The sequence below is a fragment of the Balaenoptera musculus genome, chromosome 20, assembly GCF_009873245.2.
Source record: "Balaenoptera musculus isolate JJ_BM4_2016_0621 chromosome 20, mBalMus1.pri.v3, whole genome shotgun sequence".
Classification (NCBI taxonomy): Eukaryota; Metazoa; Chordata; class Mammalia; order Artiodactyla; family Balaenopteridae; genus Balaenoptera; species Balaenoptera musculus.
The window spans coordinates 51,841,146-51,860,928 of record NC_045804.1 but is presented as its reverse complement, the minus strand read 5'-3'; the positions used below and the strand labels follow the sequence as shown (position 1 = coordinate 51,860,928).

General features: G+C 49.6%; 2 protein-coding genes across 2 annotated transcripts in view; both read left to right on the top strand.

Annotated features, from left to right (window-relative positions):
• Window positions 1-4,614, top strand: part of PIK3R6 (phosphoinositide-3-kinase regulatory subunit 6) — a 47,646-nt gene extending 43,032 nt beyond the window's left edge. The window contains exons 19-20 of the mRNA XM_036837154.1: window positions 2,439-2,551; window positions 3,111-4,614. Of these exons, the coding sequence (XP_036693049.1) occupies window positions 2,439-2,551; window positions 3,111-3,264 (267 nt within the window). The 3' untranslated portion in view covers window positions 3,265-4,614. The remainder of the gene's footprint in view (window positions 1-2,438; window positions 2,552-3,110) is intronic.
• Window positions 4,615-6,071: 1,457 nt separating this feature from the next.
• MFSD6L (major facilitator superfamily domain containing 6 like) lies at window positions 6,072-8,217 on the top strand. Its single transcript, XM_036837167.1, has one exon. The coding sequence runs from the start codon at window positions 6,210-6,212 to the stop codon at window positions 7,995-7,997; it is 1,788 nt and encodes a 595-aa protein (XP_036693062.1). The 5' UTR covers window positions 6,072-6,209; the 3' UTR covers window positions 7,998-8,217.
• The last annotated feature ends 11,566 nt before the right edge of the window (window positions 8,218-19,783 follow it).

The following is a 19,783-nucleotide window of genomic DNA, read 5'->3' as shown; positions in this document are numbered from 1 at the left end:
GGTCACCCCTGCATGCACTTTACACGGGGGTATCTGTGATACTGAACCAAACCTGGGTCCTCTCGCCTGCACTCAGCAAAGCCAATACACTGACACCAGGTCGTGGCAAAGGAAAGTGCAGTGTTTATTGCAGGGTGCCAAGCAAGGAGTCCAGGGCAGCTGGTGCTCAAAACCACCAAAGTCCCCGATGGGTTTCAGCAAAGCACTTTTAAAGGCCAGGTGAGGGAAGGGTGTCCCAGTGTATGTGATCAGCTGGTGCACAGTTCTCTGATTGGCTGATGGCGAGGTAACAGGGTGGTGTCACAGGGGTTAACATTATCAATCCTTAGGCGCCAGTAGGTCTGGGGGCTACCTTCTAATGATCATCAAGTAGTTAATTTCTTCCATTTGGTGGTGGTTTTAGCATCTGTAAAACAACTCAGGAAATGTGCATCAGATACTGTTATCTAGGTACTTCAGAGAGGCGCTACAGCAGAGGATGTGGGGGAGGGGGTCTGTCCAGGGAAGGTCCCATAGTGTCCTGCTCGGTTACAGTTGGAAGTGTACTGGCAGACCTTCCTCTGTGCCTTTGTTCACGCGCTTTGCTTGGCCTGAAACCCCCTTCCTCCCTTTCTCTTCCCCATCTTCCTTTCATAACCCCTATTTCTCTTTCAAGATGAAACTCAGGTGTTATCTCCCCCAGGAGGCCCTTCCCTCCACCTCCTCCACCCCACTCCCCATTTCCCACTCCCCGGAGAGCTAGGGACCCCACCTCTGTGCTCCCCCAGAGCCCTGGGGACACAGCCACTGAAGCATTTGCAAAACTGTCAATGACGTGATCTCGTGGCTCAGGCCCTATCTCCGTCTTTCCAGCACTCACCGTGGGAATGGCCCACAGCAGGAGCTGGCTAGATGTTCCCTGATCATCTGACCCAGCCTCCACCTATGCAGGATCTCACCTGTAACCAGAGTTCATTGTTCCTGGGGCAGCCTATGCACTGGAGGAGCGCTCTGACGGGCTGAGAGCTTTGTATTGAGCTGAGATCTTGCAACAGGACAGCTGTGTATTTGAGCTTCAGGTTCCAGGGTGGACCCATTTACCTCTATGTATTTCCTCTTTCAAAGTCAGTTCCTTACCACGGTTTCTATTTTTAATGACCTCTTTAAATAACCTGGTTGTGAGCTTTTTGAAAATCTAAACTTACCACCCTGGCGAGTTCCCTTTTACCTCTGTACTGTCTTGCAACCTACAAGGTAGTTGCTAGTATTACCATATTTTTTTCTCAGTAGGTGAGAAACAAAAGCACAGAGTGATTAAGAATCATGTCCGAGGTCACACGGCTAATAAGTGGCAGAGCCAGGATGAGAAGCCCGGTGGTCTGGGTGTAGAGTCTCCCGGGAGATTCTTACACACTCTGCCCATAGACTCCTGGCAGCCAAGCCCACCTTCCACCCCACAAAAGTCCAGCAGAAATGCCTGGACATGCTTGACCCCCCCAGGTTGAGGCTCTGTTTGTCCCTCTGCTGTTTGACAGCAGGAAAGTGGATCAGCCCTGCCTACAATAGGGAGCTTATGAAAAATGCCCAGGCCGGGGCTGGACTCCAGACCACTTAGATCAGAATTTCTAATTTTATGTTTTGGAAAGGTGACTCCAGGGTTGAGAATACTTGAATGAGATGGAGTTTAAGGCTCTAGAAACTCCAGTGCTCTGTGGTGGTGAATCATGCAAAGCTGCTGTCCGCATGTGCTATGGGCCAGTGACCGGAAAGGCCCTCAGTGCCCCACCTGGAGCCCAGGATGCTCTACATTCTCTGTCCGGGGGAGGGGTCTCTCGGGAGCAGCCCCCTCAGGTCACGGGTTGGAGGTCTGCCTCGGGGCTGCTTTCCTCTGCTCCTGGGTGCTTTCTGGAGAAGCTGCGCAGGGCTGTGGGTGTGAAAGGTGGGAACACCTTGACCCGGGTTCCCCGTGCAGAGGATGTAACTAGCCCCATGGTACAAACTGGTACAGGCTTAGTCTGAGTCATGGGGATAGGTGGCTGTTTTCCAGACCCTCTGTCTCTGCCCCAGGGAAATAATTTTGTACGCAATCCAACACTGAGTACAGGGGTCAGGACTTATAAAAACCCTGAAGTATCCCCAAATTCCATACATAACATGCCTGTCAAATAGAAGGTGCTCAGGTCACTTCAGCACCTGGCAAGCTCTAGCTGTAGCATCCCAGGTCGTGTTTGAAATTAAGGACAACAGGTGGGAAAAAGAACTGCGGAAATGATGGGAGAGCCAAGGACCAGGGCAGCCTAGAAGCATCTTATGCAGGCTCGTCACTACTCAGGGTCACTTGCAAGAAGAGAGGCGGGACCCTTGTGTACTGAACTGAAACACACACGACTCCAGGCTAGGAGGTGTTGGCTGGGCCATCTGTTACCAAGGTGATGCCCCCCACGCTGTCTCTGTTGCAGATGGTGACAAACACCTTCCGGACGGCTAACATCCAGATCCAAAGCCAGGACCAGAGGCTGCTGACACTGTTGCTGGACAAGGACAGTTGCCGCATGTACAGGGACGTGGCCAGGTGAGGCTGGGCTCCGTGCCCCTGGGCAAAGCTTCCCGGTTGCCGGCCCCGCCCCCGCTCTTGCCTGAACGCCTTGTCGGGGTGGATCGTGGGCCGGGCAGGTATCCCTGATGGGTGTGGACTCAGGTGATGACTTAAATCCAGGAAGAAGAGCAAATGACGGCTGACCCTGGGCAGTAGCTGAGATTCAGTTTTCCCGAGATTCTTCTACAAATGCTCAGCCTGCAGGCCTCCTGATCCAACCCCCTGTGCTGGCACTGGCCCCCCAACACAGGCTGCCCTTCTGTGGCAGCTACGACCCAGTTAACACGACACTTACTGGTGTCCCCCGGGGAGGTGTATTTGGGTCAGGCAGGCACACAGGGTGACCCATTCAGGCGTAACCTCCTCTCCGCGCGTTCGCCCCAGGCTCAGGGTGCTCTTTCTCGTTCTGACTCTTCCTCTTCCCTCTGCGGAGCCCCCTTGTCTAGACCCGACAATAAAGGGGCTACGTTTAAAATGCCCAGGCAGATCTGACCCCTGAGATGGGTCTCCTGAGCTGGCCTCTCTCCGCCCACAGGTTCGAGGTTGCTCCCTGCCCAGAGCCGTGTTCTGGGGCCCAGAAATCCAAGGCGCTGGGGCTCAGCTCACACCAGGAGGAGATGGAAAGAACCAAAGCCAAGGCCAAGCCCCTTCTAATGCCCATCAACACGTTCTCTGGCATCGTCCAGTGAGCCCAAAGGGGCTGCAGAATCGCTGAGTCTGAGAGCGGCGGGCCCGAGAGGAAGGATACACTACCCCACCTGCCCCAAACACTCACACCAACGTCTAGAACGAGGCTCCCTGGGGTGGCTTCCAGCCACACCTAAAAGCCAGCAAGTCCCAGGAGCACAGGGAGCTGGCCGTGGCGGGTGCAACGGAGCAGGGCCCACACGAAGGGCCGAGGAGGCCCTGGCCAAGCCGCGCGTCCAAAGCCCAGCTCCTTGCGCCTGTGTCCACTCCTTCGTTGATTTCCAATCCCTGCCTCTCCCACTCAAGCTCCCCACCCAGCCCTTAAAACCAAGGTGAGAGCTGCTGTCCCGTGGCCTGGGGCCCCGTGGCCTGGGGCAAACAGGACGTGGGCAGCGGCAGCCCCTCCCACCCAGTCTGTTCCCTTCCCTCTAGCGGGTCACTGCCCACCTCGCCCACTCCCAGGCAGGCGTCTCTCCCGGTTGAGAGGAAATGTCAGATTCAATAAATGCACACTAAAGTCTTTCTGCTCTCATCTATATCGAGCAATACTTGTGTTTTAGTAGAGAGCAGAGGCACTGCGTAGTCTAACGTAATGACTCTGCTTAGGCCCAGGTAAGAGCTTGGTGAAACATTCACTGGTGTGTTCCGTCCACCTGCCCGGCCCCCTCCTCGTTCGCGTTCACTGAGGGCCTCCTGACCGGAGATGTCCCCAGAACGGAGGGGGGAATGCAGGCTCATTTCAGAGGAGCCAGAGGTTAAAGACATCCAAATTCTTGGCTTTTGAGTTCAGATGTTAAGTCCAGATGTTATCCAGATGTTAAGTCCATACCTATCACCTGGGCAATCCCAGGGGATGGTGGCAGTGGGATGGAAGAGTCCCTTCCAATTTTGGGACCCGAGTGGAGAGGTAGGCACTTCCCTTTTGGCCTTATTGCCCTGGGAGTGGGGGCAGGTCTCAGAGCACATTCTCAGAGCCTAGGGGCATGGTGTAAGAGGGGCTGCCTGGGGGCCTAGGCAGATGGGCCCAAGAGCAAGCTTAAAGAGAGTCCCAGCACCTCTGTGGGCACAGGAAGCAGGTACGGTTTTCCCCAGGTAGTTGAAAGCAAACAAGCCCAAGGTAAGAGGTGCAGCCATGAGTGGCTACAGGGACCACAGGACCTGAAGCCTGGATGTGGACCGCAGGCACCTTGATGGACACTACGTGGTGAAATCCCTGCCCCTCAGTGGCGATCCACCCTGGACAGGTGAAGACCGAGAAGTTGATGCATGTGCGGTCCTCCACCGAAGCTGCCCCCGCGGAGCCCAGGGAGGAGAGGGACTAGGGACAGCCCTGAATGTAACTGAGGTGGTTTTAAACGGGAAATGACTGAGATCACTGAATTCGAGTGAGTTTATCTGAACATGGCTAGATTTTCTTTTTCTGTCATTGGGGTTATGTAAATTGATTCATATCAATTTGGGCAACAAGTACTAGGTTCTTGAAATAAACAGCTGCAGGGTTTACCAGCTGTTAGAGTTAGGTGAGGGCTCTGGGCCTTCTCCCCCAACAATCTCTCCACCAGCTTACAAAGAAAGTACGTCATAGACCAAATTCTGCTGCACACTCAGATATGCACTGGCAGGTAGCCCTCCTCATCCCCACCCCCAGTCAAATTAGGTGCTCCGAACGAACCTTGCTTGAAACATTCACGCAAGGACACTGGGTGGCTGGACGCTGGGCCATCTCAAAGTAAAGTCTTCCCTTGCAAAGGGTCTGGACTGCTGGAATCTCCGGATTCTTAATCCTGTTCACCAAGGGAGGAAATGCCTCCAAAAGTTATAAACAATCCATGTGACTTGGACACCACGAATTTCACCAATGAAATTTTGCCAATATCTCTCGGGATAATTAATGAATCCACTTCCGTTGATCTGAGATCATTAACGTGCTTATATTCACTGCCTCTGGAGCGTGACTTTTGGATGAAATGTTAGCTAACCACCTCTGGCGTATGTATTCCCCAAATGGACAACTAGGCACTCTCAGGTGTAGATTAAAACGATCCAGTACATGCGTAACGTTGGCCCGGGGGTGGGCTTGAGGGTGGATGCTGGACGGGGCTGCCTGGAGGAGCTGCCACCTCGAGACCACCCTCAGCTGTCAGTCCCTCTCTGGGGATTGTCTCCACTGAAGAAAACCGTGTCACCTAAGGTCGTGCCTCTTCCAGAGGCAGCTCACATCCAATCAAACAGTTCTAGGCCCTGGGGACAAAAATAGCACCTTGATTCCAATGGAGACAGACAATCAACAAGATAGAGCCGTGAAACAGAAACGGGTAGTGTGTCTGACAGCGATGCGTACCACGGAAGAAAATAAGCAGGGAAGGGGAGAGTGTGAGTCTGGGCGTGGGGTGGGGGGCGGTGGTTTGTCAGCGAGGGTAGACAGGGACGGTCCCTGAGGGAAACAGGGTCGTCCTTGATCAGGGGGCCCATGAGTAAAGACCTAAAGAACACGCGGCAGGGGGGGCATATCATGAATTCCACTCTCGCTCCTCCCCAGCCAAGTTTTACTTGCCTGAAGCAGTTCAGGGATCTAACTCAGCACCGTGGGCTACGCGGGGGCCCTGGGGGTGGCCTCGAGCGCACCCTGCAGGCCTCAGCCCGCGACCCTCCCGCACCTGCGCACATCTGGCAGGTGCGGCGGCGAAGGCCGTGGGGCGTGGCAGGTGCGGCCCGCAGGTGCACCGGCCCCGCCCCTTAGGGGCGGCGCCCTCCGGGCGGGGCCACTTCCGGGCCGGTGGCCGGACGTGGGGTGGGGGCGGCCGTTGACCCGGTGACCGCGGCGCCGCCGGAGGCTGGAGGTGCCGTGCGGCTCGCTCCCCGCCTCCCTTCAGGGGACATGACGCCGCGCCCGCCCCGCGCCCCGCCGCGCCCTCCGCCCGCCCGGGTCTGACGGAGCCGGGCAGCCATGAGCGCCAACCCCCAGTGGGACATCAGCAGGGCGCTGGGGGTGGCCAGGTTCTTCCATCTGGTGTGCGGGGTCCGGGATGCCTGCGTGACCCCGTTCCTGACCCTCTACCTGCGGCAGCTGGGCTTGGCCGCGCCCTGGGTGGGCATCCTAATGGGAACCAAGCACCTGATCTCAGCCTTCTGGGCTCCCTTCTGTGCCTTCCTGGCCAAAAGCTACCAGAAGCGGAGGGTGCTTCTGATAGGCTCGCTGCTCGGCTCGGTGGGAGCCAGCCTGTTGATGGTCCTGGTGCCGCCCTTGGACAGAGACCCAGGGTACCGCTCGTGTAATGGAAGCCACAGTGTGACCGCCACGGTCCCACCACCGGGGGTCGCACTCACTGTGAACGTCACCTCCGCCCCAGAGCCAGCTCCGAACCACCCAGCGCCCAGCCTCCCAGCCGAGAGGAGTACTGGGGTCGCCCCAGCCGATGGCTTCAGAGGAGGGCCTGGGGAAAGTGGCCAAGAACCTTTCAGCCGTCTGCCCAGCTCCTTTGTGGGCTCCATCCAAGGAACCAGGACCACATCCCGAGTTCTCCTCCATCCTATTACTTCAAGAGTGAAAGATACTCCCCAGGAAGGTGCTTTTAGGGTGGTCAGCCCTGCCCTCCCTTTGCTCGCTGGGGGTATGGCGTTGGCAAGTCCGTCCAACCAGTCGGCAGCCGAGGGGAAGGCGGGGACCCTCGACCTCTCCTGGGAAGGGTTGCGGTGGACTTTCATCCTCTCCCTGGGCTCCGTGGTGTGCTGGGAGCTGCTGACATCCCCTCTGGAGCAGGTGGCAGATGACAGCCTTTATGAATACCTGGATTTTGTGGACGCCACTGACCGCTACAGAAGCCTGTGGATCTGGAGGCCGCTCGGCATGTCGGCAGGCGTGTGTGGCATCTCAGCCTTGGTGGGGCAGCTGGACTGCTTCCTAACGACAAATGGCCCCCGGGGTGCAGTGCACTTCTACGGCTACTCACTGGTCAGCACCCTGGCTTTACTGGTGAGCATTGCCTTTCCCGTCCCCGTCTGCAGGCGGTGGGAGCCCAGCTACAAAATGGTCAAAGCCCTGTCTCTCGTAGGCGGTGACCCCCGCCTCATCACCCTCGCCCTCACTGTCTTCTTGATAGGAACCGCCACCAGCACCGTGCAGAACTTCCTGTTCTGGCACATGAAAGACCACGAGAGCAGCGAGCTGGTCATGGGCTTCTCAGTGGCCCTGGGCTGGCTGGGGGAAATTCTACTTCATCCTCTCAAAACTCCGTTGCTTAGGAAGCTGTCCAGGGTGGGCACGGTGGGGCTAGGGCTGGGCTGCCTGGCGGGGCAGCTGCTGTATTTCTCTTTCCTCTGGAGCTGGTGGTCCGTCCTCCCCGCTCAGATCTTGAGCGCCATCAGCCACGGGGCTCTGTGGTGGGCAGTCGGGGCCTCCATAGAGCATCTGGCCACTCCAGGAACAGAGAGACCTCTGAGTGCCATGTTCCGAAGCCACTTTTACGGGGGCGGGGCCAGCCTGGGCAGCTTCGTTGGGGGCTTCGTGGTGATGCGCTTCAGCTTAGCTGTGCTCTACCGGGCCTGCTGCGTGGTCCTGTTGCTCTGGCTGGCCTTGTTCCTGTCCATCCAGCCCAGACTGCCCCAAGAGCGGAAAATCAACTACTCTAAGCTGCTGGCCGTGGAGGCCAGTGACACGAGTGACTCTGAGCAGGGGACCGAACGGGACTGGCTTGTGAAGGCCATGAGGGACGAACACTCAGACTGGAGGGGCTGAGAGACAGTCAGGATGCGGTGATCTGGGAAGGAGCCAAAGGGACGGACAGCACGTAGCCTGCTGAGGGCAAACCCCACGAGTCCTGCCAGGACGGCAGGGAGCCTGGGGAGAGAGAAGCACGTCTGTGCCAAAGCCCCACGGGATCATCTCATCGCATGATTTTCTTTACTTTTGTAGTAAAAGGAGATTTAACTTTTGGCTGTTCAGTCTTTTTAAAATAATGGAGCAAGAATACATTTGCTAAAAAACAAAAAATTTCCCTTTGTGGTCGCTCTCTTTTGGCGTATGCGGTTTGCAAGAGCTTTGCGTGGTGCTGTTGATTTCAGTCACGGCTGAACTGCTCAGGTGAAACTGACGGGGCTGGGAAGGCGATGGAACTGCAGGACTCAGTCGGCGGAGGGGGCAGCAGGCTTCAATGAGTCGTGTACATTCCTGTGGCTCCTAAGGCTTGAGCCCGAGCCTGTAAAAGCCATGCCGTGGGCAGGTAAGGATGGTAATGAGAACCGAAACTCTTCTCTCTGTCTCTCTCTCTCTCCACTGATATACAGGTGCCCACACTCACACCCAGGTACTTAAGTCTCCAAGAAGAGAAAATGATGGGAAGTGTAATGTGTGTTGAGGGGGGGATAGGGGGTGGAGGTGAGTAGGTTTTCATTCTTACTCTCAGACGTGTGCGTCACCAAAATAAGATCCTTAGACTCGTCTTCCATACTTAGATGAGAGCAAGAGCCATTTCACGTCCTTTGGACTCCCATTTTGCAGGCTCCACCTCTCAAGAGCACACGGAGACTTTTTGTATCTGCTTCCTGAGGGTGCGGCAGCCTCCTTAGGGCTAGGATGCTAGTACCTGTGCCACTGGACCTCCCACAACAAACCTATGAATAACTCAAAGTTGTTCACTGCATTTTACAAGCAAGAAAACAGAGTCTCAGAAAAGTCACACATTGGGTCACTGGCAGAAACACCTCCAGGGCCCTGATCTCCTTCCCGCAGATCTGGTGCATTTTCCGCTATGCCAGTAGTTCCCAAGGCTGGATTCAGACACCAGCCACAAATTCGGGGGTCCCCAGGGCCACCCTCACTTCTGACCAACTGGCTACAAATTTGGGGTTCCCACTTTCCCCTTCAGGTTCAATAATTCACTAGAATGACTCACAGAACCTATGAAAGTACTACACGAATGATTACAGTTTTATTATAGCCAAAAGAGACAAACCAGAACCAGCCAAAAGAAGAGGCACATAGAGTGAGGTCTGGAGGGTCCCGAACGTGAAGCGGCCACGTCCTCTCTCCACGGGGTCAGAATCCACCACCTCTGAGCCACGGATGTGTGCAAATACACGGAGCATCACCATCCCGGGAGACTCTGGCATCTGTGGTTTCCATTACATCAGCATGGTTCATTGAGTCATTGGTCTGTCACTCAATCTTCAGCCCCTGTCCCCTTCCCAGAAGTCAGGCTGTTGTCACATGGCTCAAAGCCCCAAACTTCTATTTAATCACGTGGTTGCTCTTTCTGGCACAGCAGTTCCCTTCCCAGTTATCTCATTAGCATTAGGGTCCCTCACTAGTTACTTCATTAACATAAACCAGGGGCCCTCCTGGAGTCACGCATCAGCATAAACACGGGTGTGGTCCAGAGAGACCCACCCAAAATAACAAAGACACTCTTATAACTCAGGAAATTCCAAGGATTTAGAGGCTGCCTTCCAGGAACCAGGGACAAGGGGCAGCCAGCAGGACCAACAGAAAACATATACACACACAGAACAAGACAAGACAAGCTGAATGTCAAGTGAGGAGTTCAAACAGTGTTTCAGGAAGTGTGGGGCAGGCGTGATGGTTGAATGCTGGGAGAAAACCTCATGGAGATGATGAAATAGGCCTGCATATTGAAGGAAGGATCGGGTCACAAAGACTTAGACCTCAGAGGTGTGACTTTTACGCTAGTAACCAGCCACTAGATCAGTTCAGCATCATAAAGTTAAAAGCAAATGAAATCCTTAGCTCGCAGCCTCGTGGCTATCAGAGATACTGAGTTCTAACACATCTTAGTTCCGGCTAAGAGGCAAGTAAATATTGGATGAGCCATTAACCTTTCTGCTCAGCCTTACTTAAACCTTCATTTCCCAGGTGAGTTTGCAGAACACTTGATCCTAGCAGGGAGGGGGGTGGGGGCACTAAAAAAGAATTCTGTGCCAAACAATTTAAGAAATTATGTAAATGATGTCACCTCTTAGAAACTTACAATACATATTAGCAAAGAAAGACTCTGGAAAGCCCTATAGCCAACAAATTTGTTTAACTTTGTTGGCCCTGTAATTCCCCTGACATAACACGTATCACAACTTTCTTCCAGGTACACAAATCACTATCTTGCAGAACTAGTGTTCCCTAGAAGAAGCTTGGAAAACACCAATGTTGGTAGTTTTCTGTGTGACCTTTTCGACTCAGGGACAAATCTGGGCTCCCACACCCAGATTGGCAAGAATCGAGGGTATCCGTGCTACAAAGCTATCTCATTAAGTCAGAGCATCCACTCATTTTACAGGTGAAGCAACTAAGGCTCAGGAGGTTAAAATTCAAAACCAGATCTGTTTGAGCCCACCTGCTCAAGCTGTATGTTGAAACTGGCTCAGATAAGTGGAGAGGCTATTCTACAAGGGTAGCGGGTGATGACCAGGCAGGGGCATGGCGGGGACAAGACACTAAACTTGCTTGTGGATTTTGTATGAGGAGTTGTGGAAAATAGGTTGGAGACATGGGTTGGAGTCAGATTGTGGACACCCTCAATATCACCCTAAGGGAAAGGGAATTCACACAGGTTGAACCATGCCCGCCCCCTCTGTGCCTGACACCTGCACATGTAATGCTCATAATTCTCACCACACAAATGCTCATTTTACAGCAGGGGAAACTGAGGCTCAGAGAGGTTAACCGACTTAGCTGCTCAGGGTCATGACTATTTGGATGGTGGAACATAGATTGAACCCAATCTCATGGTCCTTCCTCTGAATATTCACGCTGCTTCCTGGAAGTGAAGATTTTACCAGCCAGTTGAGAGGCACTGAAAGTTTAGACTGTCTCTTGCGGGTTGCACTGTGAACAATGGGTCTGGGTTGCGGGAGCTCCGTCAGGGCTGGGACGTCTGTTTTGGACAGACCATTGCAATTGTCTGGGCAGGAAGGGGGCTGCATCTCAGAAGCATGTGATGATCTAATGATGTGACAATGTATGTGCCACGGATTGAATCGTGTCCCCTCCAAACTCATATGTTGAAGCCCTAACTGCCAATGTGATGGCATTTGGAGTTAGGGCCTTTGGGAGGTAATTAGGGTTAAATGAGGTCATAGGGTGGGGCCCTAATCCGATGGGATTGGTGTCTTTATAAGAGGAAAAGGAGACACCTGAGAGCTCTCTCTCCCTCTCCCTCCCTCCCTCCATCTCTCCTTCCCTCTTTCTTTCTCTCTCTCTCTCCCTCTCTCTCCACCAGTGCAAGAAGAAAGGCCATGTGAGGACACATGGAGAAGGCCACTGTCTACAAGCCAGGAAGAGAGGCCTCACCAGAAATTGAATTCGCCAGCAATTTGACCATGGACTTCTAGCCTCCAGAACTGTGAGAAAATAAATGTCTGTGGTTTAAACCACCCAGCCCATGGTATTTTATTATGGCAGCCGGAGAAGACTAATGCAGTATGCAAAGGAGTTTCAGAGATGGAATCAACAATATAGCCCTTGGTTATTGATCGACTAATGATGTGGAGGTTAAGGAAGAAGGAGGTATCAAGGATCACGGATGATTTTGCAATTTTGAACCCATGTGATGAGGGAAAATGTATGTAGAAAGGGCAGAGTCCAGAATGACAGAAAACCAGTGCCTATATCATAAAAATGAAAGACAATACAGAAAAAACATTACTCCTAAGCCTGCTAGGTCCCTTCCACAATGGATGACTGTCACCGAGACCAGGGATATGGCTGTTTGGTGATACTTGTGATGTGAGGCAGAGCAGAAGACATTTCCAAAATCAGAGGGCTTTTCCAGAGCAATGTTCAGGAAACCTGACTCTCTTTTCAAGTCTGGTTGGGAAATAGCTTGGAGACATGAGTTTGGACTGGACTGCAGTTCCTCTGGACCCTGGGAGCCTGTGATCTGTGATGGGAGGGTGATGTGGTGAGGTGTCTTCTGTTACAGAAGTGAAGCTTAAGATGTGACCCCTCGGGCAAACACTTACCCTTCCAAGGTCTCACCTTCCAAGTCTGATAAACAAGGGCCTTGGCCTCCATGATCTTCCAAATTGTGCCGTTTGCCTGGACATGATCTCTTCCTTTGAGCCTCGGCCCTTCTCATCCAGCAGAACGGCATGGCGTCCTGGAACCCGAGGGATGCACTGAATGAATGTTTATTTCCTTCCCTGAACCTGGCACTGAGCCCCTGGTCTGCTGTGCAGCGTGGCCACGTGGAGCCCTAAGTCCCAGCCCTAGACTGACCCTCTGCCCTCAAAACCAGGGCTCCAGAGGAGTGATGGGATGAACCCGAGGGGCGGTCCCTGGGGGCTGGAATTGCGAGCCTGTGGGTGGGGGTCTGCGGTGGAAGGCGGAGGCCCAGGCAGACACCTTCAGCGCAGGAAACTCCCTCCTAGCAGCATCCGAATTCCAGCTCTGCACACGTCAACCATCATAGGCTGCAACCTTGGACTCCTGCATCCCCTCTACCCTGTGCCCGGGATGAGGGCATCCTCTCGGGCCAGAGAGGCCATTTTCTACCTCCACATGGAGTGCGAGGGCCATAAGCTGAGGGCCGTGAGCTGGGACCGCGGAGAACAAACCAGGACAGGAAGGAAGGGAGTCGGCCCGCAATTCAGAAGTGTTCCACCAGGGGGCACCAAACACACGGGGAAACACCCGCCTGGCTTCCTTTGGCAAACATGGGCCCAGGCCCTTCCCAAAGCTCCAGTTCAGGGTGAGGCCAGCTCCCTGAGGACCCTTTAGATCTTGAAGCTGGGAACTACAGGAAAAAAAAAAAAAAACAAGGATCAGGTGCCACTGCTGAGCTGGCTTTGAGTGAGAGATAGGACACCTCCAGGAGAAGGACTTCGGAGAGGTGATGGCTGCAGGGTTTGCAGTGGACTTGGCAGGTAAGAGACACAAGTACCAGCGGCCCCGCCAGCTCAGAACAGCCGCTGGTATTTCTTCCTGAGGAGACAAGCTACCCTTATGCTGCTTTGGTCTTGGTCAGGTTGGGTGGGAGTCCCTGTAAGTGTGAAAGAAACAGGACAAAAGACTGCATGTACCACTTGAAGATCCCAGGGCTGATGGCCATATGGGATCACAGCCTTGATAGGAATTATATCAGCTTCACAGGTCCTCACCTCCTGCTTCTCAGCCCCCATCCCTCCAACCCTGGCTGCCCCTCGAGTCTCACCTGTTTATATCTGGATGCCTGCAGTGAGGGCCTCACCAGTGTTTACCAATTACTCTGCTTTCACCAGCCCTCACCCCCTACCGATGGAAAGAGATGGGAGGATTTGTCACCTTTGGGAAAAACCTGAGACCCTCTGATACCACCAAGATACGACCTCTTCCTTTCTCTCCGGAAGCAGGTGGCATCGACAAACTGCCTCTTTCTATTGTTCTTGGCAAGATATATTAAAATCTGTGTGCCCTTTTCCCAGAAAAGAGACTAGACTTCCAGTAAGGAGAGAATCTTTTTTTTAAAAATTAATTTATTAATTTATTTATTTTTGGCTGTGTTGAGTCTTCATTGCTGCACGCGGGCTTTCTCTAGTTGCCGCGAGCAGGGGCTACTCTTTGTTGCGGTGCGTTGGCTTCTCATTGCCGTGGCTTCTCTAGTTGCGGAGCACGGGCTCTAGGCTCGCAGGCTTCAGTAGTTGTGGCACGCGGGCTCAGTAGTTGTGGCATGCGGGCTTAGTTGCTCCGTGGCATGTGGGATCTTCCCAGAGCAGGGCTTGAACCCATATCCCCTGCATTGGCAGGCGGATTCTTAACCACTGCGCCACCAGGGAAGTCCCAGGAGAGAATCTTTTGCTTGGAGGTTGTAGAGGCTTTCAAGGTTTCCATTGGAGAATAGTGAGATGCTTGCCCTCAGTGGGGTGAATTAGGTGAGAGAGCTATGGTTGGGTGGTGTCACTACTGAACTTGCCATAAATAATGGCCACGGGGGGCCACCATTTCTAAGGAAAGTTGTGAGAGGGATCTGAATGTCTTCCCCCCTCACAACAGCTGCCACCATGCCAGTTGTGGGCAGCAAACATACTTGGCTGTGTCTGTCCCAGGGGCTGGTGAGCCAGAGCAACTCGGGGGCTCAGGACATTTAAAGAAATACTGTCTTCCACAGAGAGGGTAATATCTGAATATGCTTGGCATTTTCTTGGATAGAGACTAAAGAAGCATTTAGAAAACAAAACCATTTTTTAAAATGAACTCTTCTGTGTTACTTGGTGCCCAGAAATCTTTGCCTTACTACAATCAAAGGAATCTAAGCAAGGTGACCTGGGAGAGGAGAGAAGAGATACCGGGTACCATTACTACATCCAAACTGGGGCCCACCACCAGCATCATGACGTCCACCGATGGAAACATGATGGGGTTTACAGGTGGAGGACAAAGTTTGCAAACAGGCACCTGTAGCATCAAAGCATACAATCAACAGAGCAAAAGGCAACCTATGGAATGGGAGAGAATATTTGCAAATCCTACATCAGACAAGAGGTTAATATCCAGTATAAAGAACGAACTCCTACAACTTAACAACAAAAAACAAACAACCCAATTATAAATATAGGCAAAGGACTTGAATAGACATTTCTCCTAAGAGTATATACAAATGGTCAACAAACACATGAAAAGATGCTCCACGTCTATAATCATTAGGGAAATGCAAACCAAATCCATGATGAGATACCCATTGTGGATGGTTGCTATCAAAAAAACAAAAACAAAAAAACAAAAGACCAGAAACAAAAGAACCAGAAAATAACAGGTGTTGACAAAGATATGGAGAAATTGGAACCCCTGTACACTGTTACAAGGAAACGAAAAATCCTGCCTTTTTCTAAACATACGTCTCATGAGGAAGCCTGTAACTTAGCTGCACCTGTACCAGCGCAGAAGGACGACTGCCTCACCTTTTTCTTATTTCCAATCCCCTTTCCCCACACTCCCCACACCTCAGACCACCCTGCTTCTTTATCCCATAAATACCTCAAGGCCCTTGCCTTCAAGGAGGTGGAGTTGAGATCAGTTCTCCCGCCTTCCGGCCTCGTGAATAAACCCTTTTTCTGGTGCAAACCTCAGCGTCTCAGCGTTTGGCTCGCTGCACGTCGGGCAAACAAACCTGGCTTGGAGAAAACATGAGGTACCTACAGTGGTCAAACTCATACAGACAGTAAGTAGAATGGTTGTTACCAGGGCTGGGGGCAGGGGGAAATGGGAGGTGGTGTTTATGGGTATAGGGTTTTAGTTTTCCAAGATGAAAGAGTCTGGAGGTTGGTTGCACAACCATGTGAATGGATTTAACGCTACTGAACTGTATACTTACAAATGTTTGAGATGGTCAATTTTATGTTTTACCACAATTAAAAAAAAATTTTTTTTAAAAAGAGGCAGGTCGGGGCTTCCCTGGTGGCGCAGTGGTTAAGAATTCCCCTGTCAATGCAGGGGACACGGGTTCGAGCCCTAGTCCGGGAAGATCCCACATGCCGCGGAGCAACTAAGCCCGTGCACCACAACTACTGTGCCTGCGCTCTAGAGGCCGTGAGCCACAACTACTGAAGGCCTTGCGCCTAGAGCCTGTGCTCTGCAACAGGAGAAGCCACCACAATGAGAAGCCCACGCACAGCAATGAAGAGTAGCCCCTGCTCGCGGCAACTAGAGAAAGCCTGCGCGCAGCAACGAAGACCCAACGCAGCCAAAAATAAATTAAAATTTAAAAAAAAAAAAAAGAGGTAGGTCTAATGGAGGAAGGCTCTGTCTCTTCCTGAGTTTAGCTCTTGGAGCTGAGGGTTCAAGGGTAGGGAGTAGGGGTCCCAGCTCTGCACCTTTAGCGCTAAGAGAGCTTGAGGTTCCACTGGGGGTGGGGGTGGATATTGCCTCCTTCCTTCAGCAAAGAAGCTGCTACTTTGTTCTCCAGCTACCAAAAGACTTAGCAAGGCCCAAGCAATTGTAGGGCCAGGAGGGCCATTCTTCTCCACGCTGAGAGCACTTTGAACCGTTTGGGAAATGAAAGGATTTCAGGGGACTCACAGCCCGGCTACACTTATCTCCAGGGCTGTGAGCCAGGATCATGCCTTGCATTTTCAAAAGTATTTTCCTTCCAAGATATTCAATTTGTCGTCTGTGACCTTTGGTTCCAACTATAATTTTAGCCAAGGTTAAATCAAAGTGTTTGAAGCTCACAGCTCATATTTCCACAATATACTTTGTAAAGTGTTCTGTCTGGTGTCCTGTCTTTTTTCTTTTTAAAAAAAATTTTTATTTTATATTGGACTATAGTTGATTTACAATGTTGTGTTAGTTTCAGATGTTCAGCAAAGTGATTCAGTTACATGTACACATATATCTATTCTTTTTCAGATCCTTTTCCCATATAGGTTATTACAGAGTATTGAGTAGAGTTCGCTGTGCTATACAGCAGGTCCTTGTTGCTTATCTATTTCATAATAATGTGTATATGTTAATCCCAACCTCTTAATTTATCTCTCCCCTGCCACCTCTCCCCTTTGGTAACCATAAGTTTGTTTTCTGAGTCTGTGAGTTTGTTTCTGATATGTAAATAAGTTCATTTGTGTCCTTTTTTTTAAGATTCCACATATAAGTGATATCGTATGATATTTGTCTTTCTCTGTCTGACTGGCTTCACTTAGTATGATAATCTCTAGCTCCATCCATGTTGCTGCAAATGACATGATTTCATTCCTTTTCATGGCTGAGTAATACTCCATTGTATATATGTACCACAACTTCTTTATCTGTTCTTCTGTTGATGGACATTTAGGTTGCTTTCATGTCTTGGCTATTGTAAATAGTGCTACAATGAGCACTGGGGTGCATGTATCTTTTTGAATTATGGTTTTCTGTGGATATATCCCCAGGAGTGGGATTGCTAGAACATATAGTAGCTCTATTTTTAGTATTTTAAGGAACCTCCATACTGTTATCCATAGTGGCAGTATCAATTTACATTCCCACCAACAGTGTAGGAGAGTCCCCTTTCCTCCACACCCTCTCCAGCATTTATTGTTTGTAGACTTTTTGACGATAGCCATCCTGACCGGTGTGAAGTGATACCTCATTGTAGTTTTGATTTGCATTTCCCTAATAATCCTGTCTTTTTTCTTCTTGTTCTGTAGGAATGTCTTCTACATTCTAGATATTCATCCTTTGTTGATTTTCATGCAGAAAATATCTCTGTTCAGTCTGTCACCATCTATTAACTTTGGTATCCTTTTCTGAACAGGAAGCCTTGATTTGTGATGTAATCAAACTTAAAATTTTTTCCCCTTACAATTTGTTTTGAGGATCGTATTTAAGAATCTACTACCCCTGACTACCAGGTTACAAAGATATGTCTTACATTTTTCAATGTTAGATCCACAGTTTTAGTCTCTCACATTAAGGTCTTTAATCCATTTGGGGTTTCCTTCGCATATGCTTAAGATAGGGACCCACCTTTATATTTCTCCATCTAGCCAATTGTTAAAATACCATATATTAAACAGCCCACCTTTTCCTCCACTGATTTATGGTACTGCCTCTGTATACCTAGACCTGCCTTTGAGTTGTCTGTTTAGTTTCTTTAATCTATTTATTCCTGCACAATGTCACACTGTTTTTAGCACTTGGCTTTGTAATATGTCTCAGTATTCAGTGTGTCCTTCCTCTTTGCTCTTCTTTTTCAAGTTTTATTTCCCCTTATAAATTTGGAGTTAGTTTGCACCATCTCCGCCCAAAGTCTGGAACTTTTATTGGAATTACATTGAATTTGTACATTAATTTGGAGGAATTTGGCATCTTTACAATTGCTAAGTCACGTTATCCATGAATATGGTATATCTCTCCATTTGTTCAGGTCTTTTTTATATCCTTTAATAAAGTTTTAAATTTTACTTCAAAAAGATCTTATGTAGTTTTCATTATATAAGATCATAAATACTTGATAGTTTCTGATGCTATTGTGAAAGGTAATTTTACTTTCTCTTGTATTTTCAATTGGTATTGACTACTGCTGTCAAAACAAACCCTATTGGTTATTGTATGCTGGGCACCATCTCCAGTTATCTTGCCGAACCCTCTTTTTAGTTCTCTGTCTCTTAACTCAGTTGGGTTTGCTATGTAAAAGAGCATATCATCTGCAACTAATATCAGTTTTGTCTTTACCCTGTTGACACTTGAACATTTTGTTGTCAGTGGTGATGGTGGTGATGAGGTTCATTGTCTTGGTTAGTGAGGACTTCTAATGCCATATTGAATAGTTATGGTTAAATAACCATATTTGTTTTGTTCCAGACCTTGAAAAGAAAGTATCTAAAGGTTTAAGTATGATGTTTGCTGAAGGTTTTATTAAGTTAAAGAAATTCCCCCTTTTTCCTAGTTTTCATAACATTTCATCATAAACTATGTCAAGAATTTCCTGCATGTATGGAGAAGATGAAGTGATTTTTCTTCTCCACTCCATTTGTGTGATGAATTTTACATCAATATATCAATACTTTGGATTTTTAACTAACCATGAAATCTTAGATAACCCCTATTTGATCCTGATAAATTATGTTTTTAAAAACACACCATTGGATTTGACTGGCCAATATTTAATTGATTAGTTAATTATTTAATTAATTTTGCATTAATGTTCACTTTGTTTTCTTTCCTTTCACTTTCCTTAATCAGTTTTGTCATTATGGTTATACTAGCCTCTAAAATAAGTAAAGCAGCTTTCCCTCTCTCTTATATTTTCTATTGTATGGAACAACTTGTATAAGACAAACCTCAATAAATGGTAAAAACTGGTTGTGCTTGAAGGTCAGTAGAACAGGGGTTTTTTTGTACATACAAGTGTTTATACACTTAGTTTTCTATTTGGTCATATGAAATTTTACATTTTTCTAGAAATTTATCCTTTTTACTCAAGTTTTCAGATGCATTGGTGTATAATTATTGAGGCAGAAACTTCTGCTTGCCTACCCAATATCCATTCTTCTCTCTTCTTCACCCAAATCGTGTTCCTGGCAGCAATTGTGTTCAAGTAAAATGCATAGCTTTCTAGATACCCTTGCAGGTGGGGAAAGCAAAAACTTTCCCAGACACAGGTTCCACCTCCTACATAAGCTTCATCCCCTCCTCTTCCCCTTTCCTTAGAGGAGAAACCGCCATCTTGCAGCCATAAGGCAACAAGCATGAGCAAGAAAATCCCACACTCGGCTGAACACAGTCCTTTTTGCTTAGTTATTCTTTTCTGAAGTTTGCATTTCGTGTTTCTAAGGGACCTGTGTTTGGTCTTGTTAATTTTATCCACTGTTTTTGCTCTCTCTTTTCATTTGTGCCGCTATTTTTGTTATTTCCTTCATTCTTGTTTCTGTGGGCTCACTATGTTGCTCTTTTTTATTTCTAACTTCTTGAGTTACACAGTAACATCTTTTGTCTTCAGTATTTCTTGTTTTCCAATAAATGTACTCCATGTTTTAATTTCCCTTATGTACTGCTTTAGTACAAATTTGGACATTGTAATTCAGTACAAACCTTGGCATTGTAATTCAGTTCTAAGTATT

Bases quoted from the DNA above. Each gene is read 5' to 3' on its own strand.
- MFSD6L (XM_036837167.1), top strand. From the start codon at position 6,210: ATGAGCGCCAACCCCCAGTGGGACATCAGCAGGGCGCTGGGGGTGGCC.